Below are 20,228 nucleotides of genomic sequence, written 5' to 3'. Positions count from 1 at the left end.
CCTTTAACGTTAACTAGTAATGACTTCATGAACTTCTTCACAAATAAAATTTTTATCATTAGAGAAAAAATTACCAATAATCATCCCACAGATGTAATATTATCTACAGCTACTCTTAGTACCATTGATGTTAAGTTAGACTCTTTTTCTCCAATTGATCTTTCTGAGTTAACTTCAATAATTACTTCCTCCAAACCATCAACGTGTCTTTTAGACCCCATTCCTACAAAACTGCTCAAAGAAGTCCTGCCATTAATTAATTCTTCGATCTTAAATATGATCAACCTATCTCTAATAATCGGCTATGTACCACAGGCCTTCAAGCTGGCTGTAGTTAAACCTTTACTCAAAAAGCCATCTCTAGACCCAGCAGTCTTAGCTAATTATAGGCCAATCTCCAACCTTCCTTTCATATCAAAAATCCTTGAAAGAGTAGTTGTCAAACAGCTAACAGATCATCTGCAGAGGAATGGTTTATTTGAAGAGTTTCAGTCAGGTTTCAGAGCTCAGCACAGCACAGAAACAGCTTTAGTGAAGGTTACAAATGATCTTCTTATGGCCTCTGACAGTGGACTCATCTCTGTGCTTGTCCTGCTAGACCTCAGTGCAGCGTTCGATACTGTCGACCATAATATCCTATTAGAGCGATTAGAACATGCTGTAGGTATTACAAGTACTGCGCTGCAGTGGTTTGTATCATATCTATCTAATAGACTCCAATTCGTGCATGTAAATGGAGAGTCCTCTTCACACACTGAGGTTAATTATGGAGTTCCACAGGGTTCAGTGCTAGGACCAATTCTGTTTACATTATACATGCTTCCCTTAGGCAGTATCATTAGAAGACATAGCATACATTTTCACTGCTATGCAGATGACACCCAGCTCTATCTGTCCATGAAGCCAGATAACACACACCAATTAGTTAAACTGCAGGAATGTCTTAAAGACATAAAGACCTGGATGGCCGCTAACTTTCTGCTTCTTAATTCAGATAAAACTGAGGTTATTGTACTCGGCCCTGAAAATCTTAGAAATATGGTATCTAATCAGATTCTTACTCTGGATGGCATTACCTTGGCCTCCAGTAACGCGGTGAGGAACCTTGGAGTCATTTTTGACCAGGACATGTCCTTCAACGCACATATTAAACAAATATGTAAGACTGCTTTCTTCCATTTGCGCAACATCTCTAAAATTAGAAATATCCTGTCTCAGAGTGACGCTGAAAAACTAGTTCATGCATTTATTACTTCCAGGCTGGACTACTGTAATTCATTATTATCAGGATGTCCAAAAAACTCACTGAAAAGCCTTCAGCTAATCCAAAATGCTGCAGCAAGAGTCCTGACAGGGACTAGAAAGAGAGAGCATATTTCTCCTGTTTTGGCTTCCCTTCATTGGCTTCCTGTTAAATCCAGAATTGAATTCAAAATCCTGCTCCTCACATACAAGGTCTTAAATAATCAGGCCCCATCTTATCTTAATGACCTTGTAGTACCATATCACCCTATTAGAGCGCTCCGCTCTCGCTCTGCAGGCCTACTTGTTGTTCCTAGAGTATTTAAAAGTAGAATGGGAGGGAGAGCCTTCAGTTTTCAGGCCCCTCTTCTGTGGAACCAGCTTCCAGTTTGGATTCGGGAAACAGACACTATCTCTACTTTTAAGATTAGGCTTAAAACTTTCCTTTTTTCTAAAGCATATAGTTAGGGCTGGACCAGGTGACCCTGAATCCTCCCTTTGTTATGCTGCAATAGATGTAGGCTGCCGGGGGATTCCCATGATGCATTGAGTTTTTCCTTTCCAGTCACCTTTCTCACTCACTATGTATTAATAGACCTCTCTGCATTGAATCATATCTGTTATTAACCTCTGTCTCTCTTCCACAGCATGTCTTTATCCTGTCTTCCTTCTCTCACCCCAACCGGTCGCAGCAGATGGCCGCCCCTCCCTGAGCCTGGTTCTGCCGGAGGTTTCTTCCTGTTAAAAGGGAGTTTTTCCTTCCCACTGTCGCCAAAGTGCTTGCTCATAGGGGGTCATATGATTGTTGGGTTTTTCTCTGTATCTATGAAGCGCCTTGAGGCGACTTTTGTTGTGATTTGGCGCTATATAAATAAAATTGAATTGAATTGAATTGAATTTAAGGATTATTGGAAATTTAATTGTCAGATGCTGAGAAATGAGGAGTATTGTAATTCTATTAAAAAATTAATTTTAGATATTCAGAATGATGAAGCCATCAATACACCGATACTCAAATGGGAATATCTTAAATTTAGAATCAGAAAAACCTCAATTGCATTCGGTAAAAAGTTAAACAGACAAAGACAAGAAGAGGAATCAAATGTAGTAAAAGAACTTATGAATCTGTATGGCAAATTGAATTGGACTGAGGAAGAAAAAGGAAAAATTAATAATTTACAATCTAAATTGGACGAAATGTACCTTTATAGAGCCAAGGCTGCTTATTTGCGATCCAAAGCCAAGTGGATAGAAGAGGGTGAAAAGAACACTGCCTATTTTTGCAATCTAGAAAAACGTAGACAAGAATATAACTCAATATGTAACCTAATAATCGACGGAGAGGACTGTACAGACCCTAAACGCATTTCAAATGAAGTATTTACTTTTTACAGTAACCTTTATAAGTCTTCATACTCAGAACAAAATGTCACCTCCTTGTTTGACAAAATCAGTAATTGGATTCCAGTAATTGATGATAATTTTAGAGAAATTTGTGATGAAGACCTAACTATAGAAGAATTTGATTTTGCTATTAAGAGCATGGCATCTGATCGCTCACCGGGACCAGATGGTATAACAACTAATTTCTATAAGCACTTTTGGGAAGACGTAAAATTACTATTATTCAGTGCGATAAATGAATGTATAAATCAAAAGGAGCTTATGACAACAATGAAACAGGGAGTTATAAAATTAATTCCAAAACCAGGGAAAGATAAGAAAAAACTAATTAATCTAAGACCTATAACACTTTTAAATACAGACTACAAAGTTTTTACAAAAGTTTTAGCAACAAGACTAAAAACAGGTATTTCTGAAATAATTAGCCCAACACAATCAGGATTTCTCAAAGGACGGTTGATCCAAAATAATATCCGCTTGGTTTTGGACCTCATCGATTACAATTACCTAATTAAGGATGATGGTTTTATGTTGTTCTTGGACTTCCATAAAGCATTTGATTCTATTGAATACACTTTTATTATTAAGACATTTAAACATTTTGGGTTTGGTGATGCATTTCTGGATATGATCACTATGTTATACACTGATATTAATAGTTATGTTTCTCTTTCAGAAGGCACATGTCCCAGGTTCAGGGTGGAGAGCGGTATCAGGCAGGGCTGCAGCATCTCACCTCTTTTATTCATTGTAGCCACTGAATTACTTGCTATTACTGTCATAAACTCAAACATCAAAGGATTAGACATAAATAATCACAAATTAATAATAATTCAGCTTGCCGATGATACAACAGTCTTTCTAAAAAATAAAGAACAAATTCCATTGGCCTTAGATACAATAAAGATCTTTTCTGATGCTTCTGGACTACGCCTGAACCTGGACAAATGTGAACTCATGAGTATCCACAATTGTTCTCACTCTTCTTTGTATGATATACCTGTCAAAAATGAAATCAAATATCTTGGAATCTGGATAACTAAATGCATGGCTGATAGTGAAGAAAAGAATATTCAGAATACAACTGACAAATGCAAAAAAAACTCTGAACCATTGGCTACAGAGAGATTTAACGTTGTTCGGCAGGATAATGTTGACCAAGGTTGAATCTTTGTCCAGATTAATCTATCCAGCTTATTCCCTAGCCATCCCACCAAGAATTATAAAAGACATCAATAAGGTGAATTTTAATTTCATATGGAAAAATAAACATCATTATGTTAGTAACAGGGACTTGATAAAAGATTATGAAGAGGGGGGTTTAAAAGCAATCGATTTTGAAATAATGAATGGCATTTTAAAGATTAATTGGCTACGATCTTTCTTGAAAAATGATAATGAGATCTGGTTCTTGATACCATCTCTTATTTTCAACAAAGTTGGGGGGATCCAATTCCTTTTAGTATGTGATTTTGAAATTTCTAAACTACCCATAAAACTTTCCAAATTTCATCAACAAGTTTTGTTAAATTGGAAATTAATGTTTAAACATAACTTTAGTCCCCACAATGTTCCATTGTGGAATAATAGGGTGATATTGAATCGGGGGAAATCTATGTTTGTGGAAGAATGGATGACAAAACAAATTTGGTCTGTGACACATATAATGGATGAAAATGGAGATATACTTGAATTAAACAGGCTTAATGAGAAATATGACATGAGTTGCTCGTTCGAGCTCTATAAAAAGGTTTCACAAAATATCCCAACAGTCCTTGTAAATACGGTAAAGAACAATTTTTCAAATATACAGACTCCAAATTTGCATAAAGTTAAACTAGATGGTCTTGAATTGGTCAATGGAAAATGCAATAATCAGTTTTTGAGGAGGTATTTGGTTAACACCTTATATCCAGGTAGGACAAAACATTCACTCGTCTTTAAAGATTATAACAAATCTGAGATCTCGTTGATCAGAACCAAATATTTAACATTTCCAATTCCCCCCAAATTTAAAGAAGTCCATTTTAGAACTACAAAAAATATTTACCCCTCCAATGAATTTATGAGAGAAAGATTTAAATTTGTGTTAGACAACTGTTATAGTTGTAAAATAACTTCGGAAACAACAGAGCACATGTTCTATGGATGTGTGACAATCCAGAATTTATGGAAATCTCTCCATGTCCTAATATTGTCCCAGTATGGATATATTGATTTTTGGTCTTTTCAAAATATTCAAATTGGAGTAATCCTTAAGGACAAAAATAGTGAGTTTTTAATTAACAATCTCATTATTATAACAAAGTATTACATACATAAATGCCGATATGCTAAATCCCCCCCTTCATGGCCTGCTCTTAAAAACGACCTCTCCCTGTTCCGTAAATCTCTTAAGCTAATAAATAAGCCCCAAGCAATCAAATTGCATAGATTTTTAGAAGAGTTTGATTTTTCTTAGCCCCTTATTTAAGTTATGAGTCTTGTTTATGGAACCTCACTTTTAGAGATTTTATGATCCCCCTTGTCTTCTTTATTTCTGTTCCTTGTTTTTCATTCTTTTTTTTTTATTCTTATTTATGTTTGTATTGGTTATTCATCTTTTTATATTATTATTATGTAGATGTGTGAATATGGATGTGTATGTATGCATATGTACATGTATATATATGTGTGTGTATGTATGTATGTTTACTTTCAGTTACTGTCGATTTCATTGTGGTGTATAGGAGATGTGATTCTGTTCTGATTGATTTATTATGTCGCTTGTCTCTTTGAGATTGTCATTGTTATTGTTCTAAATAAAGTTCATATTAAAATAAAAAATAAAAATACTGCAGGCTCAGCTGTAAACACAGAAGTGCCGTAGAGGGCAGCAGAGCGCCCGCGGCGTCTGCCTGAATAACTACCGAAGAAGAAGAAGAACTAGGCTGCAGTCAGCTGACCGGGCAGAGCGAGAGCTAAAGCTAACGCTACGTCCGGCCGGTGCACCGGGACTTCCTCCGGTTTGTTCCCCGGGGTACCCCCTCCTGAGAAGCGGATCATGGCGTTCATCACAGCCAGCTGGAACCCGCTGGGAGACGCCTTTTACCGGTCAGTGAGCGCCCACTGTGTCGGTCTTTCAGCTGCTAGCAGCGAGGCTAATGTTTGCTGACAGTCAGCTGACCGCAGCTCCATCCGTGTTATATACACCTGTGTTTTCTGCAGTTGTGTGATTGAGCTGTTTAAACAGAGAAATCAGCCTGTAACCTGCGCCTCTGCTTGTCATTTGACCCTGCTAAAGCTGGCTTCAGAAGCTTTTTCCCTTTAATGACGTTTCCTGAACACACACGTCACGTGAGAGGACTGACGTCCATGACGAAGTGAGCAGGAGGTTGTAGCCCATCAGAGTCAGGGTTTACTCAGGTCGGCAGGTGACATTTGTGTGCAAGTGACAGGTGAGCTTAAAGTGAGCAGAAAGTGACCGGAGGCTGGAATAGTGTTAGGCAGATAGGGGGAGGAGCCTGCGGGGGACCATGGGGAGGGGTTTGTTTACATTAATGTGTACTTTCCTGTGTACTACTGCAGTAAGACGGATCTGTATGAGATGAGCTGGAGTCTGCGTGATGGACTCAGAGACAGTCTGGTGGCTGCAGCTCCATACGGAGGCCCCATCGGTACAAACTAAATAAAACTTTATGAAACGCTGCAGTGAGATAGTTTTTTATAGTCAGATTTAAGGCTTTGACCCCTGACCTCTGTCTGACCCCTCAGCCCTGCTCAGAGAACCTCAGCGGCGTTCTCCGAGTTCTCGTCCTCAGCTGGAGATCTACTCTGCGTCAGGAGGCACCGTTGCCAGCTTCCCCGTGAGTAGCACCTGACCACACCCGGAGACAGGTTGGGTCTCTCTCTGACCCGTCTCTCTCTCTCTGTCTCCGTCTCAGTGGAAAAGTGGTCCAGTGGTCCAGCTCGGGTGGACGGTCTCTGACGAGCTACTGTGTATCCAGGAGGACGGCACGGTCCTGATCTATGACCTGTTTGGATCCTTTAAGAGACACTTCAGTATGGGACAGGTCAGCACACCTGAGTTTGTTCCTCTGAATAAATGAAGCTGCTCAGACGATGTCACTGATCAGGTGACCTCTATCTTTAAACAGGAAGTGGTCCAGAGTCAGGTGATGGAGGCCAAGGTGTTCCACTCCCCTTATGGAACAGGTATTGCCATAGTAACAAGCTCCTCCCGTTTCACCTTGGCCACCAACATCGATGACCTGAAGCTCCGGAGGTTACCTGAAGTCCCAGGTAACACCTGACTCACCTGAGATGGTGTTTTCACTGCCACGGTTAAGCCTTTCCACCCTTACCTGTCTGTCCACCTGTCTGTCCCTCAGGTCTGCAGGGAAAGCCATCCTGCTGGGTAGTCCTCACTCAGGACAGACAGACTAAAGTCCTGCTGTCCAACGGACCAGAACTCTTCATCCTGGACAACACGTCCTGCACTGTGGTGGTGAGACATGTAGAGACAGGTGAAGTCAGTAATGCTCAGTTTAAGATCGTTCTAACCAAAACCAGTCTGAGACGACGTTTGTCTGACAGTCTTCGATGGTGATGCTAATCCACAGCCAGTAATCTTCACACTCAGATTTGTCCTCATCTTTCTTTTACCTGTCTCACTGCCTACCTTTGTGTCTCTCTTCAGTGTCCTCCAGGCCTCAGTCCTCAGGACGGCAACATTGTCCACGTGTCTGTGTCTTTCAGCTATAAATACCTGGCTCTCCTCACTGACAGTGGACACCTGTGGACAGGCTTGTCCACCCTACAGGTGAGCAGCTGTTCTGGCCAATCAGCTTTTCAGATATCTGTGAAGCATCACCTGTGGAATGACTCACAGGTGATGCTTCTGTATGCAGGAGAAACTGAGTGACGTCGACACCAAGAAGACCATGGCGCCCAAGCAGATGTTGTGGTATGTGTGACCTCTCGTTTACCTGTGCTCTTATTTATTCAGCTGCTCACCCGTCGAAGCTCTTCTTTTACACCCGTTTAACCTGGAGTTTACCTGTTTGCCCAGGTGTCGCAGACCAAAGAGCCAACAGCCATCTGTGGTGTTGATGTGGGACAGACTGCTCCTGGTGGTCGGGGTGTGTAATGAGACCATCCAGTATCCTTCAAACTTCACATCTGAACATGTTCAAATACACTTCAGGTGTGTTAAGGTTCTCCTTGGAGTTGTGCAAAGCAGCCGGTATTTGTATCTGTTAAGGGGGGAAAAGTATTTGTGTTTGTATTTGAGTAAAATTCAAAATAGGTTGAAAAATCAATTTTTTTTCTTGTTTATGCTTCTGATTTACGTTACAGTGTAAGTATTCTTTAATTATATCCATTATAATAAATATGGATATGCAATATTGGTTGGTATTTTTCCATAAATACAGCAATGAACATTTAACAAGGAACGTCATTGAAAAGAAAATAACACAACAGCCATTACCTCATCCATGGTTAAACCAACAATTAATAAAATATCATTGTGAACATTATGAACAGACAGAATTAAAAACAAATAATACTTCAAAGAACTGTTCTTCTGAGAGAACATCTTTCTAATGCACAGAACTAAACTTTATCAACCCCTGACTGGGAGATGTGGCAGAACAAAAGTTGTATTCTATATAATACTGTTAAACCAAAAGATGCAGCCCTGCTGTTGTCAACTGTCTGCCTAAAGACAGACACAAAGGGTTTTTTGTGTTTTATGTTGACCATAACTCAACCATATTTCACTTTGAAGAAGATGTCTTCTGCCAACATACTCTCAGTTAAGTTTCTCCATGTAGTATTTTGTGATCACAAGCTTGTCCACATGTGAGGGCAGCAGTCTGGAGCGTTGTGGGGACAAGATACCTCTGCTTGTTGGGGCAGGTGCGATATTTCATTGCCACATGAGCCAGGGCTGCAGGGTCTGAGGTCAGTGATTCAGTGCTGTCCTCAGCTAAGTAGCTCTCAACTATCTTGCGGAGGTCATAGCACCAGATGAGGCAGATTTGGCTTTTTTGCCCGCTGGCCTCACTCTCAACTGAGGATGAGCTGGGTGCTTCAGGTACCCCAGAAATAGGGCTGTTCGATATAACGATATATATCGGATGGAGATTTATATATATGTCTATCGTTTCCTATTACGCTATTGTTTGTTTCGTGTTGTCGTAAAATAAACTGTTTACAGAAATATTTTTTCATCGTTTTGATGGTCACTGTAGTGGCTATATTATTTTCTTAAAGTTCTCTCTTTCTCTTTTATTTAATATAACCACACTACGGACGGACAAGCGCCTGTTTTTATGCGTTGTCATTAGCAACAACGTCGGTAAAACCATCACGTGCCCTCTTGTTTATTTTCTACATAAACTTTTCACAATAAAGCTCAAGATCCTGTTGAGACTTTTCAAAATAAACTGAATCACGTGAAACAGTATGCAGAGAGTTTACGGATGAGAAGCAAAAACGGCCCGTCAGGTGCTCATGCATCAGTTAAAACACTCGACTCCAGCTACACGACGCCCAGCTGGAAACACTTCACGCAAGTTGAGCTGCCCGAGATTCACAGAATTTATAGAAAATGTTAAATTTTTGTGATTTATATCGTTATCGGACGATAGTGTCTTATATCGGGATATGAGATTTTGGTCATATCACACAGCCCTACCCAGAAACATCATCCGCTTGGAGTTCTGCATCCACCTCTGCAGACACATCTGCCTTGAGCCTGTCAAACTCGGATGACATGGGCAAGCTCTTAAATTGGGGATCCAGTAGGTTGGCTTTAAAGTAATGACCCAAGGAGTCATCAAAGACAGCCTGGAAGCGCTGAGCCAACTCAGACTGCAATATGGTCACCATTTTAAGTGCCTCGGTACATCCACATCCACCTTTAGGTTTTGAGAGCCTGCGCACAAGGGATGACAGAGACAGAGAACCCACATCCTCACACACAGTACCTCCCAGATCCATCTCTGCACTCATGGTAGTCAGTGGTCGTCTCTGCTCCAACAGTCACTGGAGCATGTGAAAGGAGGACTTCCACCTGGTTGACACATCATGCACCAATGTGTTCTTGGGAAGGCCAAGCTCTTTCTGGAATGCCAACGAGCTTGGTAGTTGGTATGGAGGTGCAACCACTTCGCGAAGCTTGCAAAAAACTTTTATTCTCCACTACTAAGTTGGGCATCAGGTCAAGGCAAATAATTTCTCCCACTGTGTTTGTTATTTGTAGTGGGTGGATGGGTGTATAAGCCTGTTTTGCATTAAATGCATCTAATATAGGTGATTGAAACTGACTTGCAGGGGCAGAACATGGCTGTGATGATGATTTGGTGCTGTTGGAGAGGTTGGCACACAGTACCAGGAGAGGATGCTTTAAGTGCATGTGATTATGCATAACAGATGTTGACAGATGTTTGATATCTCTGCCTTTGATGTGACTTTTGCACACATTACTTGTAACTTTGGTTTTATCTGCAGCACTGACTGTAAAATGTTTCCACACAGAACTTGAGCAAGGTTTTTGGCTACTGGAGGACACTGTGTGTCACTCACCTCTTTACACGTTACTCACTCACTCGTGCCCTGCGTTCTCATGAGGAAACGCAGCTTTTTGATATAAAGTTTTTCTCGTTCCCAAATACAAATATTTTTAAGTATTTGTTCAAAATAAGTATTCGTGAAAAACATGTTATTTGTGCCTTTCTGAATACCGTATTTGGGTTCGGCTCCACCCCTAGTTCTCCTGGAGCTCGCTCAAAAAAGTTCTCTTAGAGCTCATTTAGGTTCCGCTGGAGCTCCTTCTGGGTTTCTTGTTATAGCTGGTCATTTATAAACAAAGAATCATGTTCCGTGTTCGAGGATGTCCTCGTGAGTCATTCTCTGGTGGTTTGACCCTTGACCCCGGCCTTCAGGTATCCCATTGAGGATCCATGTGTTTTGGTGGGAGAGATGGATGGAGTTCGAATAATCAGCTCGTCCAATCAGGAGCTGCTGCAGGAGGTTCCTCTGGTCTGTCAGGACATCTTCAAGATCGCCTCCATGGCGCCTGGAGCTCTGCTGTTGGAGGCCCACCGGGAGTACGAGGTACATCATTCAGTACCACATTAGTACTACAATACTGTCCCATTAACACTGTAATACTGCCACAGTACAACATCAGTACTTGTAAGTCCACTCCATTACATCACCTTAATACTGTCATTCACTGATGTCCATGTACACATGTAGTACGGGTACACATGTAGTACGGGTACACATGTAGCACGGGTACAGGTCTGTCAGGCCTGACGTGTGTTTTTCTGTCTTTGCAGAAATCGAGTCAGAAGGCGGACGAGTACCTGCGGGAGATCAAGGAGCAGAGCATGCTGGGAGAAGCAGTCAGACAGTGCGTGGAGGCGGCAGGTCACGAGTATGACACCAACACCCAGAAATCCTTGATGAGGGTGAGCGCGTCCGTATGATCTGTTTTAGCATGTCAGGGTAATGCGACCTGCCCTGTACTATGACCTGTCCCTGTAATGTGGCGTGTCTCCCTCCAGGCGGCGTCCTTTGGGAAGTGCTTCCTCACAGACTTCAGTCCGGATCAGTTTGTGACGACCTGCAGGGAGCTGCGAGTGCTGAACGCCGTCAGAGACAGCAGCGTAGGGCTGCCACTCACGCACACTCAGTATCCTCTCAGTCTGCACAGGTGCATCATGGGAGATGCAGTGTGTGGTAACGTCTCACTTTGTTCAGAGTCAGGGGCTGCATCCCTCGTCACGCCGCTGTGACCCATTCTTAGCTTTAGGATTCAGCTCAGACGGGTGTGTTACCATGGTGATGAATTCCTTGACCTCTGACCTCAGATTCAAACAGCTGACTCTACAGGTGCTGATTGACAGGTGAGTGAACTCATCGAAATGTCTCTGAGATCTCATGTTACCCCTCCACCTCTCACTCACCTGTCTTTCTCTCTCTTAGGTTGGTGTATCGGCAGTTTTACCCATTAGCCATCGAAGTCTGTCGTTACCTGAAGATCCCTGATTATCAGGGAGTCAGCCGAGTCCTCAAACACTGGGCGTCATGCAAGGTAACTGTCTCACACCTCGCCCACCTGAGACTGTTTTCACATGACTGATTGGTGTGACGTGTTTGCGTACGTGTCCAGGTGCAGCAGAAGGACCTAACAGACGATGCCATAGCACGAGCAGTGTGTATGAAAGTGGGAGACTCACCTGGGGTTTCGTACTCGGACATCGCAGCTAAAGCTTATGAATGTGGACGAGCAGAGCTCGCCATCAAGGTGAATTCTACAGAGGTTTGGAGGGTTAATTTCCATAGTATGGTTCAGTGGTTCAGGCCGGAGTCTTTCTGTGTGGAGTTTGCATGTTCTCCCCGTGTTTGCGTGGGTTCCCTCCGGGTACTCCGGCTTCCTCCCACCGTCCAAAGACATGCAACTTGTGGGGATAGGTTAATTGGATCCAAATTGCCCATAGGTGTGAATGTGATCGCGAATGGTTGTCTGTCCCTGTGTGTTAGCCCTGCGACAGACTGGCAACCTGTCCAGGGTGCACCCCGCCTCTCGCCCTATGAGAGCTGGGATAGGCTCCAGTGCCCCACGCGATCCTGAAAAGGATAAGTAGATGGATGGATGGTTCAGTGGTTTTTGGACAGATTTGGAGCCAGGTTTCAGCTGGATGGTCACTGCCCATCTGCTATATTCAGCAGGGATATTGATATTGAGTGTGGTCGAGTGTTTTTCAGTATTTGTCCCTGTGTGTCTCTATGAAGCTCCTGGACTTCGAGGCTCGGTCTGGAGAGCAGGTTCCTCTGCTGCTGAAGATGAAGAGGAGTCAGCTGGCTCTCAGTAAAGCTGTAGAGAGCGGAGATACCGACTTGGGTGAGTGTTTCAGCCCCACACCTTATGTGTTTGCCAGATGGATGATGTCACACTGACAGTTGGCTGTGTGTGTTGTCAGTGTACACAGTGGTGTCGTACCTGAAGAACGAGATGAACAGAGGAGATTTCTTCATGACTCTGAGGAACCAGCCGGTCGCTCTCAGCCTTTACAGACAGGTGCACCCAACTTCACCACTACCGCTCTCCTCCTCCTGGTTTACATTTGGTAATGTGTGTCTTTGTTTCCATTTGTTTGCTGTCAGTTCTGTAAGCTACAGGAGCAGGAAACTCTGAAGGACCTGTATAACCAGGACGATGACCACCAGGAACTGGCCAACTATTACGTCACTGCAAGCTACAGGGAAAAGGTAAGGACTGCTAACCGTCACGCCCAGCAGAGATTAGACTCGTCCATCATCACTGTAATCACCTGTCTGCTGTTCACCTGTCCATCTGCAGAGGTTGGAGGGCCGGCTGTCTCTTCTGCAGAGCGCTGTCGATGAGTACAACAAGGCCAAGAATGAGTTTGCAGTAAAGGTAACAAACGAACAATAAGACGTGTTTGCAGGTGTGTGTTTGTCCCTGATGCTCAGGTGTGTTTCACTGATTGGTCTGCAGACCACAGAGGACGAGATGCGTCTGCTCCGTTTTCAGCGCAAACTGGACGATGAGAAAGGGGCGGGGCTTCTTGGACTGTCCCTACAGGTAACTACAAGGGGCGGGGCTCCCTGGCCAGCTGACGTTTCCCTCTACCAGTTACCTCCACCTGCATGCTCTGTGTTCTCAGTCTCCATCACCTGGCAGTACTCCAGGTTACTTTAAAGAGGCCAGTGTGGTCGCTCCGCTTTAAAGTGCTCCTCCTCAGATCATTACAGACCCAGACTTCCTCCATGTAACTTCTAAGTTCTGGGACAGCCAATCAGATTGGCCAAATCCGCGGTTTGATTTAAGCAACTGATGAAAACTTGTTTCTGCTGATTGTGACCATAGTTACATCTGCTGTGTGTGTGTGTGCTGTGATGTCACTTGCTGTTTGCAGGTGACCATGGAGACGCTGTTGTCATTAGGACTCCACAAACAGGCAGAGCAGCTTTACAAAGACTTCAGAGTACCTGACAAAAGGTGTGTCACTGAGGCTGCGCTGTTATTGGCTCTGTCTTTTACTACAGTCTTTCCTGTCTGTCCCTCTCGCCTGTTTGCCTCTCTCACCTGTTTGCCTCTCTCACCTGTGCAGGTATTGGTGGTTGAAGTTGAAGTCTCTGGCGGAGAAGGAGGAGTGGGATGAGTTAGAGAAGTTCTCAAAGAGTAAGAAGTCTCCCATTGGCTACCTGGTAAGGAGAAGCCCCACCCCCTCTGTTATGTTGCATTAACTACAGGGTGGGCCATTTATATGGATACACCGTAATAACATGGGAATGGTTGGTGATATGAAAGTCATGTTTGTGGTACATTAGTATATGTGAGGGGGCAAACTCCTCAAGATGGGTGGTGACCATGGTGACCGTTTAGAAGTCGGCCATCTTGGATACAACTTGTTTTTTCAATAGGAAGAGGGTCATGTGACACATCAATATGTGTATGAAGCTTTGTAAGATCCCAAAAGATGCAGGAATAAGTAGTAGGATTTAAGAGTGTAATAACGGACTGAAACAGAAGATGGCAGCACTTCATGTACAAGGATGCCAGCTGCCGTTAAACCCCGAAGAAGAAGAAGAAGAAGAAGAAGAAGAAGAAGAAGAAGAAGCTCTGTCCCAGAATTTATTTATAGCTTAGTTTCCAACAATGGCGGCAGCTAGTTGTGTGGATGCCCTCAGAGAACTTTATTCTTATAGTTGCTCCACGTTTTTCGGCACTTAACTACTCCCTCAGTTTTCAGCCGATTTTCTCCGTTCAAACGCTAAACTGTTCTGCTATTTCTGCTAATTCCAGCTATATCTTTTGGTGTTTATTGCTATTATACTTTTTAAAATATTCCCATTTTTTCCTTTTTTTTGTCCCATTGAAATGAATGGAAAACTTCCACAATTCTGCTAAAACTTGCTTGTTTTTCAAACTTAACTACTTCCTCATACTTTCACCTAGAAACTCCATTCAAACTTTAAAACGTTCTCAAATGATTGGGCTTTTTGTGTGTGATTCAGCTTTTTCATATCTGTTACCTTTTTCATTTAATGCCTCTTTAAGTTTTCAGTTGCAGCTTTGTGATTTTTCAGAAAATATACAGTGGGGCAAAAAAAGTATTTAGTCAGCCACCGACTGTGCAAGTTCCCCCACCTAAAATGATGACAGAGGTCAGTAATTTGCACCAGAGGTACACTTCAACTGTGAGAGACAGAATGTGAAAAAAAAATCCATGAATCCACATGGTAGGATTTGTAAAGAATTTATTCGTAAATCAGGGTGGAAAATAAGTGTTCGGTCAATAACAAAAATACAACTCAATACTGTGTAACATAACCTTTGTTGGCAATAACAGAGGTCAAACGTTTACTATAGGTCTTTACCAGGTTTGCACACACAGTAGCTGGTATTTTGGCCCATTCCTCCATGCAGATCTTCTCGAGAGCAGTGATGTTTTGGGGCTGTCGCCGAGCAACACGGACTTTCAACTCCCGCCACAGATTTTCTATGGGGTTGAGGTCTGGAGACTGGCTAGGCCACTCCAGGACTTTCAAATGCTTCTTACGGAGCCACTCCTTTGTTGCCCGGGCGGTGTGTTTTGGATCATTGTCATGTTGGAAGACCCAGCCTCGTTTCATCTTCAAAGTTCTCACTGATGGAAGGAGGTTTTGGCTCAAAATCTCACGATACATGGCCCCATTCATTCTGTCCTTAACACGGATCAGTCGTCCTGTCCCCTTGGCAGAAAAACAGCCCCATAGCATGATGTTTCCACCCCCATGCTTCACAGTAGGTATGGTGTTCTTGGGATGCAACTCTGTATTCTTCTTCCTCCAAACACGACGAGTTGAGTTTATACCAAAAAGTTCTACTTTGGTTTCATCTGACCACATGACATTCTCCCAATCCTCTGCTGTATCATCCATGTGCTCTCTGGCAAACTTCAGACGGGCCTGGACATGCACTGGCTTCAGCAGCGGAACACGTCTGGCACTGCGGGATTTGATTCCCTGCCGTTGTAGTGTGTTACTGATGGTGACCTTTGTTACTTTGGTCCCAGCTCTCTGCAGGTCATTCACCAGGTCCCCCCGTGTGGTTCTGGGATCTTTGCTCACCGTTCTCATGATCATTTTGACCCCACGGGATGAGATCTTGCGTGGAGCCCCAGATCGAGGGAGATTATCAGTGGTCTTGTATGTCTTCCATTTTCTGATGATTGCTCCCACAGTTGATTTTTTCACACCAAGCTGCTTGCCTATTGTAGATTCACTCTTCCCAGTCTGGTGCAGGTCTACAATACTTTTCCTGGTGTCCTTTGAAAGCTCTTTGGTCTTGGCCATGGCGGAGTTTGGAGTCTGACTGTTTGAGGCTGTGGACAGGTGTCTTTTATACAGATGATGAGTTCAAACAGGTGCCATTCATACAGGTAACGAGTGGGGGACAGAAAAGCTTCTTACAGAAGACGTTACAGGTCTGTGAGAGCCAGAGATTTTCCTTGTTTGAGGTGACCAAATACTTATTTTCCACCCTAATTTACGAATAAATTCTTTACAAATCCGACCATGTGAATTCATGGATTTTTTTTTTTCACATTCTGTCTCACAGTTGAAGTGCACCTCTGGTGCAAATTACTGACCTCTGTCATCATTTTAAGTGGGGGAACTTGCACAATCGGTGGCTGACTAAATACTTTTTTGCCCCACTGTATGCGTTGTTATGGTTGCTATGCAATTAACTCAGAGTGAGAGCTGGTGCTTTCTGAAGTTTCTCTTCATGTCCAAACAACTTCTTGCTACTCGCTCAATTTCCACTCAACTTCCACAAATTATACATCAAAACGTAGGTATTTTTGCTGGCTTTAAGACAGTGTCACTATAATTATCGTGCGAGTTACGGTTTTTTCACAATTTGCCTCGAAGTGACACAAGATCTAAAAACTCCCCATTCAAAGTCTATGGGGAGGTTGTGAAACTCAGAGCTCAAATACTGAAACTGAAGGCATTTTCAAATCGTCATATCTCCTTAATGAAGCGAAATTAAGACATGAGGCTTGTCCCCGTATATCTTCAGACACTCCTGACGCTCACAATTCAAGAATTATTTTCTCACCTATTACCGTTCTGAGATGAGTTAGACTTGTTTGAGGGTAGGAAATCTGTCCTCCTCTCAGTTTTCCAACTCCGAAAATGAAGCCGTTTCTTCTCTCGTCATATCTTCCCGACGGAGTTACAAAGAGCTATGAAAATCGCAGTCAAAGTTCACCAAAGTCCGCTGATTCACCCAGTGCAAGAATTTTGCTTCTATCCCACCTAGTTTTTGAGTTACACGACGTTTTGTAACTCCAAAAAACTGCGTTTTTCGCCTCTGAGCGCGATCTAATTCTGGCTGCTCATCACCCTGTTTTCCAGGCGCCCACTCTCTTTCCCAGTGGCGCAGTTGGTAATAAAACGGATCTGAAGATCAAAGGTCGTGGGTTCAATTCCACCTTGTCCACATGTTTTCTTCCACTACAAATTAATACAGTATCACAGACCAGTAACTCATATTGATAATTTATTACAATTAAGCAAAGTTTTATGATTTTAGCAGCTTTTCTAATATGGACCTTAGATTCTTGTTAACAGTCCATGGCAGAAATACATACAAGTACACAGCCTGCTGAAGCACACAGAAGCAGTACCTCTGATTGGTGGACTGAAATTGAGCAGAACCAGGTTGTTGTGCCTCTTTTCACCAGAAAGTTCAGTGTTTTCTCAGCCTCTTCTGCTGTTTTTAATAAGAATTTTAAGCTTTTTCACCTGTTTTCAGTTATATGAGAACCAGTTTGGCTCAGTGAGATGAGTATGAGATGAAATTCTGCTGATTTACCTCTTTTCTGCCAAATCTTCAATCATTTCACCTCTTATCAGCATAATTCTCAGCAGCTTCTGCTCTTTTCAGCAGAATTCTGATCATTCACCTCTTTTCAGCAGAAATTCTGCTGATTGAACTCTTTTCAGCAGAATTTTCACCTCTTTTCTGCCCAAATTCTGCTCATTCACCTTTTCTGCAAAATTTTCAGCCTTTTCACCTCTTATTATCACAAATCTAAGCTGTCTTCAGAAAAAAATTATTTTGAGCAGAAATTCTGCTGATTCATCTCTTTTCTGCAAAATTTTCAGCCTTTTCACCTCTTATCAGCACAATTCGCAGCAGCGTCTGCTCATTTCAGCAGAATTGTCAGTCTCTCCAACTATTCTTTGCAAGAATGAGTTTGGCTCAGTGAGCTAAATAGCTGCCCTTAGACCACAAGGGCCAGGTTCAAATCCTGCTCAGGGCAACGTTTTTTTTTCTTCAACTTTATACTTTTTCAGCTTTTTTCAGCAGACATCTTCAGCGTTAAGGCATCCACACAGCATTTTCGCAGGAAATGCAAATTTTTCTAGTATTACTCTTATTATTCTTTCTGGGTCACAAAATAAAAGTTTTACATATTTTCAGGCGAGAATGTAGCTGTGTAAACCTGTGAGAACACCGGACTCCCGGCAAATCGTTTTCAAACCCACCGCCGTCTTTCGCTACTCAGGTTAAACATGATATATAAGTTACTTAGATAACTTAAAAATGTTATTGTTTGTTTTTTTCAGTATTGTATTTGTTCCTGAGTAAATCGGTTTGGCTGAGATTAAAGTTATAGTTTTTACACAACTGAATAAACGTCAAGCAGACAGCTGATTATCAGAAGTGTGAGATGCTCGAGAATTTACTCCGGTGTCCTGTTGTATTTTAGATGGCAAGTTTATTAAACTTCACTGAAACAATCTCCAAATTTCATTAAACTTTAATAAACTATCATCTTGTCTTTATTTTTAGTTAGCACAGACCTTAAACACTTAAAGCTGTAAGCTAGTGATAGTTATATAAGAGCAGATGCATGCTGGTGCAATAAGCTGTACGTTGTACGTCCAATGGATGATGATCTGATTAGTCGACTAATCGCAAAAATAATCGGTGACTAGTCGACTATCAAAATAATCATTTGTGGCAGCCCTAATTACCAATAAGTTTGATGTGTCACATGGCCCTCTTCCTATTAAAAAAAACAAGTTGTATCCAAGATGGACAACTTCTAAATGGCCACCATGGTCACCACCAATCTTGAGGAGTTTGCCCCTCACATATACTAATGTGCCACAAACACGACTTTAATATCACCAACCATTCCCATGTTATTACGGTGTATCCATATAAATGGCCCACCCTGTACATTTCCCATGAGTCTTAGCGGGATCTCTTCTTCAGGCGTTTGTTGAAGTTTGCATCAAGTGTAACAACAAGTACGAGGCCAAGAAGTACGTTTCCAAGGTGACGCCTGAGCAGAAGGTGAAGGCCCACCTGGCCGTCGGGTAAGACACCTCTGTGACATCATCACACAGCACAGGTGGGAGCACTCATGTAACTCCTCCTCTATTCCCAACAGTGACCTGGAGGGGGCTGCGGATGCTGCCATTGAGCGCAGGAATGAAGCTGAGATTGGGGCAGTCCTCTCCAGATGCTCCGCCTCCAACAGCCTGGTGATCGAGCGGCTGAACCGAGCTCGGGCCGCCATTGCCAAAAAGTGAGCTTCCACTCTTGAGCATGACGTTGGTGGGAGCCAGCTGCTGTTACTGATCAGAGACTGTGATTGATTACTGATCAACTGATGCTTTCTTCTTCCCTTCAATTAAAAGCTTTGACTCTATTCACACTCGAGCGCCACACCTGGACAGAAGCACTTCCTGCTGCTGTCCCTTCACAATAAAAGCTTCAGTGTGTAGCATGGCCGGTGTTATATTGTGAAAGAGGACAGTAAGTGTCCAAGCTGACCGCATGTGTCACTTTGTATGATTTTAAATGTTGTTAGTCGATCAATAAACATGAAAAACACAGGGTGCAGTTCTCAGTCTGACCACCGGGAGGTGACAGAAATATAAAAAGCCTCTTTGTTCTGTAAATAAAATCCTTTTCTATTAGTGCCCACTTGGATCAACTCTCCATGGTTTTCAGGATTTTCCATTAGATCATAGTACTTGGTAGCCGTGTTGTACCAAGTGTTCCTGAGTCTGAAGAAAAGCCACAGACCGAGCTGCAGGTATGTTGTCTCCTCCACGTCCACTTTTGTGGTAGTGTTCGTTTCGCATGCTACATACATTATGAGATACTGGACTGTAATGAAAACCAGTCGACCCGAGTATATATCAATGGGAAAAGGGACTTAAAAACAAGTTTGTAAACGAGTTGATTCTGTTCGTCTGGACGCAGCCTTTTCAGAAATGTCTGCCAACCTCACAGCACCTTGGTCATTCAGTGGGCTCTGTCGTGTTGGCGCCGTGCAGCCCCATGCATGGGGTGATCCGCGTTAACTCGCTAATGGAGATTTGCCGCTTTAATGCGGTTACGGCGTTAACGTCATATTAACGAAGACAGCACATGTGTGTGTGTGTGTGTGTATATGTATATGTACAGTATTAGATTTCATTTTTCTACTACTGTAACTGTGGCTTAGCAAGCTTTCTTAGTGTTCTTTTAAACTCTGTCATAACAA

General features: G+C 42.7%; 1 protein-coding gene across 2 annotated transcripts; it reads left to right on the top strand.

Moving 5' to 3' along the window:
* Window positions 1-5,543: 5,543 nt before the first annotated feature.
* vps16 (VPS16 core subunit of CORVET and HOPS complexes) lies at window positions 5,544-19,572 on the top strand. Of its 2 annotated transcripts, none has more exons than XM_076874517.1 (24): window positions 5,544-5,739; window positions 6,214-6,302; window positions 6,400-6,491; window positions 6,570-6,698; window positions 6,783-6,927; window positions 7,017-7,132; window positions 7,325-7,447; window positions 7,536-7,591; window positions 7,697-7,831; window positions 10,578-10,749; window positions 10,977-11,108; window positions 11,205-11,332; window positions 11,511-11,546; window positions 11,626-11,734; window positions 11,813-11,947; window positions 12,436-12,544; window positions 12,624-12,721; window positions 12,808-12,912; window positions 13,004-13,081; window positions 13,163-13,249; window positions 13,584-13,666; window positions 13,779-13,875; window positions 18,947-19,050; window positions 19,125-19,572. In XM_076874517.1, the coding sequence occupies exons 1-24, from the start codon at window positions 5,690-5,692 to the stop codon at window positions 19,264-19,266; spliced, it is 2,550 nt and encodes an 849-aa protein (XP_076730632.1). In that variant the 5' UTR covers window positions 5,544-5,689; the 3' UTR covers window positions 19,267-19,572. The 2 variants fall into 2 exon arrangements, with proteins under 2 accessions (XP_076730632.1, XP_004575656.2); XM_004575599.5 differs by having other exon boundaries at window positions 5,545-5,739; window positions 7,697-7,786.
* Window positions 19,573-20,228: the final 656 nt, after the last annotated feature.

Source organism: Maylandia zebra, linkage group LG15 (assembly GCF_041146795.1).
Source record: "Maylandia zebra isolate NMK-2024a linkage group LG15, Mzebra_GT3a, whole genome shotgun sequence".
NCBI classification, from domain to species: domain Eukaryota; kingdom Metazoa; phylum Chordata; class Actinopteri; order Cichliformes; family Cichlidae; genus Maylandia; species Maylandia zebra.
The sequence above is the reverse complement of the archived record's forward strand: the minus strand, read 5'-3'. Positions and strand labels throughout refer to the sequence as shown.